This window comes from Solanum pennellii, chromosome 6, assembly GCF_001406875.1.
Source record: "Solanum pennellii chromosome 6, SPENNV200".
Taxonomy (NCBI): Eukaryota; Viridiplantae; Streptophyta; class Magnoliopsida; order Solanales; family Solanaceae; genus Solanum; species Solanum pennellii.
In genome coordinates this window covers 54,782,023-54,791,051 of record NC_028642.1, presented here as the reverse complement: position 1 = coordinate 54,791,051, position 9,029 = coordinate 54,782,023, and the positions used below count along the sequence as shown (strand labels likewise).

Genomic DNA, 9,029 nt, shown 5'->3' with positions numbered 1-9,029 from the left:
AAACGAAGAAAAAAAGTGTTAGCCTGTTAAAAATGTATGATATATTAAAACTTCATTGATCATATAGACTAAAAATCACTTTCATATTTTTCCAAATAATATTTATTTACTTACGTACAACAACAGGTAAAGGTGATGGATCTCAATAATATAAAAATTTCTTATAGTGATAGTCGTATAAAAACACGTGCTTTATCATCCGGTTCCATCTCAAAACGTTACACAAATGAAACTGAATTACCAGATCTCTAAGCTTTTTCATTTTAGACATATAGGGAAATTAAAAATTATTCTATACGTAAATTAACTCTGTTTTTTTTTGTTCATATAACATTTGCATGATTATTTTGTGTTCAATTTATTACGTAGTATCTCTGTTTTTTTTTTCTCTTTGATTTGTGTTCTAATCAGGTGGAGATCAATGGCGGGTGCCATCTCCGCGCTGTTTCTTCTTGATATGAAAGGGAGATGCCTCATAAGTCGTGACTATAGAGGCGATGTTTCAGCTCAACAAGTCGAAAAATTCTTTACTAAGCACCTTGAAAAAGAGGTATGTTGTTCTTCTTTGTATCGTTCCAATTGTTATTATAACCATTTTGATGATGTAATACATTGTGTCTGAGTTGGACTTAAAATTCCTATTTGAACAACTTTTTATGGTTATTGATCCTCAATCTTGACGATTGCTTATTCATAGGCTATTAATTGTGTTCAATAGGATGATTTAGAATCTGATGGACCAATATGCCACGAAAATGGCGTGAACTACATGTTTATACAGCACAAGAACATTTACCTGATGGCAGCATCAAAGCAGAATTCAAATGCTGCTAGCCTCCTTTTCTTTCTACATCGTGTAGTTGATGTAAGTTAGTCCATTTAACTTAAATTACTTTTAACAGTGATTGATATGAAGTTACTGTCTAACTTTTTTTGAAGGTTTTTAAGCATTATTTTGAAGAACTAGAAGAGGAGTCTCTACGAGATAACTTTGTTGTTGTGGTGAGTATAAGGAACGCGTTTTAGTCTTTTTTGATTATGGGAAGTAGTAACTTATGGATTCTCAAAATGACATTATGTCAGTATGAATTGCTTGATGAAATGATGGACTTTGGTTATCCTCAATATACGGAAGCTAAGATTCTTAGTGAGTTTATCAAGACGGATGCATATAGAATGGAAGTCAACCAGCACCCACCAATGGCTGTGACAAATGCAGTTTCATGGCGTAGTGAGGGTGTATATTATAAGAATAATGAAGTATGGCCTTGAGGTTTTCAGCTTTACTCTTTCTACTTTTGCTGTTAGTTTTTGCTTCTGGTTTAATAATCGCGCTTTCTTTGTCTTCAATCAGGTTTATTTGGATGTGGTTGAACATGTTAATCTCCTTGTCAATAGCAACGGACAATTGATACGTTCTGAAGTTAATGGGGCGTTGAAGATGAGAGCTTATTTGAGGTACTTGGTCGTCTGTTATCATCTTCAACAGATAATTTGTTGAGTAGTCTGTTCTGTTTAGATGAACATACACTAGAGTTTTCCCATAGTTGATCTTATTTCATTCCTACGTTTCCTCGTTGATCACCGTGAGGGGCTCTACTCATTGCAATGATCTTGTTTTGCTATGATGGAACATGTTTTTATCTCTTGCAGTGGCATGCCTGAGTGCAAGCTCGGGCTTAACGACAAAGTACTATTGGAGGCTCAAGGTCGACCTACCAAAGGCAAATCCATTGATTTGGATGATATCAAGTTTCACCAGTAAGCATTTCTAGTAAATATGTCAGAAAGCTAGTCTGTTAATCAAGTGACTGCTTCCTCAATATGCTGTAAAATTCAGTAAATGAATCGCGTATACCATCCTTGACCCGAACTTACTGTACTTTCAGATAATAAACTTCTTCTGTCTAAACCATTTAACGTGTAAACTCAGGTGTGTGCGTCTGGCTAGGTTTGAAAATGATCGCACAATATCATTTATACCTCCTGATGGATCATTTGATCTGATGACTTATAGACTCAGTACTCAGGTCAATTTCATTATCTCTGTTACTATATTCTCATTGCAATGTAAAGTGTGCTGACTATATCATTCTTCTTCATTACTTGAGGCGGACTAAAAAGTTCATAACTTTACTATTAATGGATTCAGGTGAAGCCACTGATTTGGGTGGAAGCTCAAGTTGAAAGGCATTCAAGAAGCCGCGTTGAGATGTCTGTCAAGGCCAGAAGCCAATTTAAAGAGCGAAGGTAGTATTCTTATCTATTGTGATCAGATATCAGACTAGTTGTAAGTTTTCTCAAGGAAATATTTCAACTGAACTGGCTAATGTATATGGCAGCACTGCTACGAATGTTGAAATCGAGTTGCCTGTACCATCTGATGCAATGAGTCCCATCATACGAACATCGATGGGTTATGCTACATATGCTCCTGAGAGAGATGCAGTGGTATGGAAAATCAAGTCATTTCCGGGTAACAAGGTAGAGATTCAGCAAAATGATGCGTGTAATGTATCCATTTGACTGTTTACTGGTTTTATCAGTCACAATTTAACTAATGCACAGGATTATATGCTGAGGGCAGAGTTTAGACTTCCAAGTGTAATATCTGAAGATACACCTCCTGATAGAAAAGCTCCAATTCGCGTTAAGTTTGAGATACCATATTTTACAGTCTCAGGAATTCAGGTAAATTTATCTTAACCTTGTGGACAAAATGTTCCATTGCACTTCCGGTTTCAACTCTTATATGAAGTACTCCATGTCAACGTTTTGAGTTTGAGCAGGTTCGTTATCTCAAAATCATTGAAAAAAGTGGATATCAAGCTCTTCCATGGGTGAGGTACATAACAATGGCTGGTGAATATGAACTAAGGCTTATATGAGCAGGACTATCTTTGTGGCACTGCACCATGTGTACTGCTGAAATCTACGCTATTTTTGGTAATATTCCACTTTTGTGTTTCTTCGTATACTTTCATCTCGGAAAAAGTAAATATATACCTCCAACAATCCACATTGAGCAATGCAGGCTGCAGCTATGTAGTTTTAGTGATATCTGCTCTTAAGGTCTCTTTCACTGTTCTTTCTCCTCAAAATGGTTTAAGATGTAGCAAGAACAGCACACGAATCTTATCTCGATAATGAGGATGTATTTGCATAGAGTCAATAAGTTCACAAAAACAAATATATACATTTTTGTATACATCCTTCTGCACCATTTAGTCTTACAGAATATCTCTGTCTACAAAAAAGACTTAAACTCTATTCATGGATTGTCCATAGAACTGAGCAGATACAACCTTCGAATAAATTCATCATACTCTTCCTTATGGCTTATCAAACTGATCCTCACGTAGTTCTCGCTTGAACCAAAATGTGTCCCACTCCTGGTAAAAATCTTGTGCTTCTTCAGGAATTTTTCACAGTCATCTATGGACTTCTCGCATTTTAGCCATGCAAAAGCTGAAAAGAGGAAAAGAAAAGTTGTTTTGCTTCATAGTTGAATAAAAAAACTGTCGAAAAAATAGATAAATCTCAATAAGTAAAATAAAATTACCAGGCTGTGTTCCAAATCTCTGACCACTGAAGTTACATTTTTCGACAGGAAAGTCAGGTAAACTAAAAGTTTGGCCTTTGCTGACTGCTGATCTCAATTGTCTCCATCGCTTTGCCATTTCATTGTAGACATAATGGAAGAAGAGTGTAGACTTGTCAAATTTCTCTGTGTGCTCGTAGGTGTCAGCAATAACATCAAGGATTTTAGCAGCTCGGAGCTGTGAATCTTTAGAGACACCAATGCTGCTGATCTCTATAAATTTAGTCATCTTCTTGGCAACTTCTTTATCTTTCACTAGAGCCCATCTACAGTTTTGATGAGTATATTTCCATCAAAATATGCAACCATGTCGTTAACCAAGTACCAGTTTAGTCATAGTTAATTAATGCAACAGAACACGAGAATGTCTTTATTGTGGGGCACTGATATATAATAATCCAAAGAGGAAGAGTAAAAAACAAAATGTGCATCAACTCAAAAAACTACATGAAATTTGTCTGTTTATTTGGTTTCTGCTGAAATTCTTACTCGCGAAATGAAAATTCTAGAGTATTGTGAAAGTAGTTTAGATGGAATGGACTCACTTAAGTTCTTAAATATTACTTCCTCCGTAAGTGTTTGACTAGGTATGGAGTTCATGAAAGAAAGAAAGACTTTTGACACATGTAGAACTTGTGGTCTTAAACATGTCATGGCATTTTTTATAAGCTATAAGATCATGTCCTCAAGGATAAAGTAGAAGGTATACAAGCTGAAGCATACAAAAAGAGATAGTGTCATATAAAATAGGAATCGGTTACATACCCTATACGTATCCCAGCATGTCCAGTGCATTTGGAAACTGTGAACAACATAATGTCATTGTCTGCCTGAAATGAAATCGGAGTATACTGGGGCCAATAGTAAGCTAGGTCATGCACCAGTATTCCTCCACTTCCATTGACTATAGCTTGCCTGATTGATCCGTCAGGATTATTTGGAGAAGTCACAAGCTCAATATAGGGATCATCTTTGTTAAACTTAGAGGCATCACCTCTCCACTTGTAGAGACCAGATTTTAAGCAGTCAACGATCAGTGGATATGACTGCAAGAATTGAAAAGTTTGAATTGTTAGCTACAATACTAAGGTTCCTTAAAGAATTCATCTTAATTAACATGATATATGCTTCAAATGGAAGGACTAGAGTACATATTGTTAGTTAAGTCGATTGAATGATAGAGTTGTGTATCCAGGTAAGATTCGGCCCCTTACATGAAAAGATACCTGTCTGGTTGCTTCCTAAGCTTGCAACGCGAACAGGTGATCATAGACATGTATGAAATAAGGAACAGAAAATAAAAGAGGAGGCAGATGCCGATTTTACTTGAAACAAGAAAAATCTTGCTGAAGCATATGATTGTAATTAAAGATAATGGAAGCAAAGGGAATAGTGACAGCAAAGATTATGACAACTTGTAGGAGAAATATTAAATACAAGAAACTTCAAAATTTAAAAGATTTGTTTGACTGGTTGAAGGAGTAAATGAGCAGACAAAGCAATCTGAAAATTTTAAAAAATATGTTCTGTACAGTTGCTTCTGCAGAAAACTATAGTGAAAGTGGAGAAATTTAGAGCAGAAACATGAACCTCTGCAAATCTGAAATATAATATATTCATATTGGTGAAAACTAGGGTTGACTTGGTATAGATTATAGTATTTACAAATCTATTTAGAACTTTGCCAAATGCTGGCTGTCCTGCTATTATTAAAGCACAACCAGACTAAATTTTTGTTATTTGGCTAATCAGTTATCAGAGACGGATTCAAGATTTAAATTTTATGGGTTCACAACGACCTTAAGTTAATCTGTAATTATAAATGAGTTCATAATAAAAAAAGTATAGTTATTTAGAAGATTCCTTAACATGTAACCAGACCTCTAGATCCGTCCCTGTCAGCTGTATGCAAAGCCAGTATGCAATGAATTACATGTGATGAGATTCACTTAAGAAACCCAATAATCATAATCTGCATTACTTACAGAGTAAAATGGGGCAGCAGATACAATACTCATTGGCTCTGGTGCATTGGATGGAGAGAGAGCGTATAGCGCAGCCTGAAACAGTTGTGTAGATCCCGTTCCAACTACAATGTGATAGTTTCTAGTCTGTGCATTACCAACTAGATTGTGCAGTCTAGTTACTGCATTTGCAAAGCCTGGCTCCAGAAACCAGCAATGGTTCTTAGTATCCGAAAAATAACTAATGGATTGCCAACCTGATAAAACAAGTGTTGTTTTGTCTCCCATTTGCTTCCAGTAGACCTCGTACATGGTAGGATCACCACTGCAGAGATTTTACAAGACATTAAAGCTTCTTCGTACTGTTATTTCATATTAATTAAAAAAGCATTTTCCTTTCTAAAATGGACCAAAAATCGCTTCACTTATGAATACAGTACCTACCTTATATTGTCCGCAACAAAAAACAACATAAACCAAATTCGTCATTTCAGCAATCACATTGACATAAAGTTTTCAACAATTCAACACAATGTACAATTAACTAAAAGTGATCCAATCTAGACAATAGTCCATGTTGCAACATCATTCAATACAGATTAGGTGGTTAGGTGAGGCAGAGTTATGAGTCTTTTCCATCAAAGGAAGGATAGGAGATTTAAGATGAATCTACAGGGCAAAATACGAAGTTATCTGCCCCACTAGCCGCGCGGAAGAAGTGCTGCATAAAGGATAACTAGTACTAGGTAGTAACATAAAAATGGCTCCAAAAAGTTCAGGATAAAGTAGTGCATGCACCTTTCCCTAGTTGTATAAAGGATGGGTAAGCGCACTTCCAAATCTTAAGGGTCCCAAACTTTAGTCTTTTAGATATTCTCAAAGGACAATAGGATTATGTATGTAGACCCACAAGGATCTAAATTATATTAACTAGTCTAAAAGTAATTTCCAACAGTATAGAACTAATACTAATAACTGTATAACAAAGTGGTATTTTGAATTGTTTGAGGGTCATCCAGCAAGTGCAAAACACAAGAATGATTATGTCTGGTTAATGAGAGAATCAAGGACCACCATCTATAGTAGAAAAATATTGAAGCAAAGTAATTAGTGAAGCAGTTTCCAATGTTAAACAATCATAGCATAGTTGTGAAGTGTAAAACACTCAGCACAAGTTATACAATCAGAGTTGTAATCCCTTATCATGCCCCCCACACCAGCATGCCCATCCTAACCCAACCGTATCGGATTCTCAAGAAATGTTTTACTTCTGCAGGATCCAATACACACCCGACAACATTCTTTAGAGTCCGAGCAACATAGACTCCCACCACCAACCTACTGGAGGCAGAAGCCCAGTTCATTCTCATCATCAAAGATTGCATCTTTTATGGCTCATTGTCATTTCCAAGCCCCCAGCACTCCTTACAGATAGAATCCACCCCCTATCCCCCACCCCCACCCCAACCCCACCACTAGGATAAAATAAACAAAAAATAAAACAAATACTGACACCCTTCTGTTATGCCAGCAAAACATGTCCTCCCATCCCTGCCTCACTACTGATGATCCTCCATCACTGGCAAGAATACAGAGATTGCCAAAAAAAATTTGTCTTTGCTTTGCTTGACAGCAATTATTATTTTGTTAAAAAAAAATATTACTCCATCCATCCCAGTTTTGAAATATGTAATATAAAATAAACCTTATATATTTGTACGGTTGCATATGGTCACACGGTTCAACATGATATTTAGAACATACAAAGTTCAATCAGGCCCACACACTCTAATTATGAAAAGAAAAAGAAAAAAAGCATTCTTTTGAAAACAGACTAAAAAGGAACGGAGAAAAAGATGGAGTCTTGGAACTTACTGGTCCAAATTGATGTACTGATCAGTTGCAGGCTTAGCCTTACGAAGCACATCCTTAACCAGGCTGACATCATTGTTCCGATTGGTGTCCGGGCCGGGGATTCCAGCCCATTCATGTTCATGATGCAGTAATTTCAACAGCAGGCCTGCATTGATAGCTATAGAAATGATAAGCAAGTGTTTTATTGTTGGCATAATCTTCTGGTTCCTCATAAGGCTGAAGCCCATCTGTAATGTGATTTTGTACAAACAGAATATATAATATATATATAGTGAAGTGAGACTTGAAACAGAGTAATTTTCTCTTTCTTTATGCTCTGTTCTGTGTGATATCAAAGATGGTTCAAGGGGTGGTATTTATAATGGTTCAAAGTGGATTTCTTTTTACTTTTATAATCATCGTATCCAAGTCCGAATATATCTGTTGGGTTTTAAAAGTGTGAATCACTACGTACTTATTAGGTTTTAAAAGTGCATTTTTTTGTATACATTTTCTTTAAAAAAAATAATAAACTCTTATTTGTAATTTGGCATATTATTACTTCTTTAATAATTTATTCATTTTATTTTGAGAGGAAATAATCTACAACCTCCAATACATTAGAGAGATTAAGTTTCTTAAGGATATACGACACTAATAATTTTATTTCTCTTCATCTTAATTGTTTTTAGTTTATTATTCTGAATACATGAGATAACAAACTTAAAAAATTTAAATATATATATTTTTTGTATTTGAGATTTCTGGAGATTAAAACTTTTTTAAATTTTCTACTTTGTGTAAATTTGAAACGGACTTGAAGAATATAAAAATTTCATTAAAATTTAAGATACATTGAATAGATTAGAAAAATATCATCAAAATTTAATGTTCATTTAGTTAACAATTAAGAGAATATAAAAAATTTATGTTAAACTAAAAATAAAAACAAATTATATAAAGATAGAATCTTTAGTATTAATATTCTGCAATTGGTTTGACTTTGATTCCACTGATAAAGGAGAACGAGGTGAGAAGTTGAAACGTGACTCAAACTAAAATACCCACTTACTGAGTCAATTCTTGATTTAATTAGTTGGATTCAGCACTAATTACTATCATTGTTTTAATTAATTACGCCTCCATTCCTATTTAAATGTCATTTTTAGTAAAAATATATATTTTTAAATATTTTTTAATTCACAAAATCAATACAGAAATAATATTATTCTTTTTATAATCCCTTGAGAAGTATAGGTCTTGTAAGTATGTTAAATGATTAATTCATGTTTATTAGTCACTTTAATCAATTAAAATAAATTAATTTATGCTAATTTATCGATTAAAAAAATTATGGGACGTAAAATCTAAAAAAAATGATATATAAATAGATATTTACCACATGAGAACTGACTCGATATAAGACTAATTAGTCTTTAAACATCGATGAACAAACACGTTTATTTAATGTTAAGCAATGATGAAGATTTGATTTTTTCAAATCAAATGTGATATTTTAAGTAAATTACTCTATATGTTTTATTTTATATGATTTTTCTATAAAAAAATAAATGTTTTATTTTACTTGTTCATTTGAGCATATAAAAGAT

At 34.2% G+C, this 9,029-nt stretch overlaps 2 protein-coding genes across 3 annotated transcripts; one reads left to right on the top strand and one right to left on the bottom strand.

The window, feature by feature from the left end:
* The first annotated feature begins 278 nt into the window (after nt 1-278).
* LOC107021556 (AP-1 complex subunit mu-2-like) lies at nt 279-3,712 on the top strand. Its single transcript, XM_015222243.2, has 12 exons — nt 279-550; nt 719-865; nt 940-1,002; nt 1,084-1,260; nt 1,355-1,458; nt 1,654-1,761; nt 1,934-2,030; nt 2,153-2,250; nt 2,343-2,484; nt 2,569-2,691; nt 2,790-2,946; nt 3,611-3,712. Exons 1-11 carry the CDS (start codon nt 422-424, stop codon nt 2,886-2,888), a joined length of 1,287 nt encoding a protein of 428 aa, XP_015077729.1. The 5' UTR covers nt 279-421; the 3' UTR covers nt 2,889-2,946; nt 3,611-3,712.
* LOC107021555 (tryptophan aminotransferase-related protein 2-like) lies at nt 3,136-7,778 on the bottom strand. Of its 2 annotated transcripts, none has more exons than XM_015222241.2 (5): nt 7,441-7,778; nt 5,587-5,890; nt 4,367-4,647; nt 3,563-3,867; nt 3,136-3,468 (listed from the first exon to the last, which is right to left on the bottom strand). In XM_015222241.2, exons 1-5 carry the CDS (start codon nt 7,665-7,667, stop codon nt 3,272-3,274), a joined length of 1,314 nt encoding a protein of 437 aa, XP_015077727.1. In that variant the 5' UTR covers nt 7,668-7,778; the 3' UTR covers nt 3,136-3,271. The 2 variants fall into 2 exon arrangements, with proteins under 2 accessions (XP_015077727.1, XP_015077728.1); XM_015222242.2 differs by lacking the exon at nt 7,441-7,778 and adding an exon at nt 6,010-6,968.
* Nucleotides 7,779-9,029: the final 1,251 nt, after the last annotated feature.

Bases quoted from the DNA above. Each gene is read 5' to 3' on its own strand.
- LOC107021555 (XM_015222241.2), bottom strand. From the start codon at position 7,667: ATGGGCTTCAGCCTTATGAGGAACCAGAAGATTATGCCAACAATAAAA. The intron at 3,868-4,366 runs GTATGTAACCGA...TCAAAACTGTAG, and splicing joins CATGCTGGGATACGTATAGG to ATGGGCTCTAGTGAAAGATA. The intron at 3,469-3,562 runs GTAATTTTATTT...TCCTCTTTTCAG, and splicing joins GAGATTTGGAACACAGCCTG to CTTTTGCATGGCTAAAATGC.
- LOC107021556 (XM_015222243.2), top strand. From the start codon at position 422: ATGGCGGGTGCCATCTCCGCGCTGTTTCTTCTTGATATGAAAGGGAGA. The intron at 1,459-1,653 runs GTACTTGGTCGT...TATCTCTTGCAG, and splicing joins AAGATGAGAGCTTATTTGAG to TGGCATGCCTGAGTGCAAGC. The intron at 1,762-1,933 runs GTAAGCATTTCT...GTGTAAACTCAG, and splicing joins GATGATATCAAGTTTCACCA to GTGTGTGCGTCTGGCTAGGT.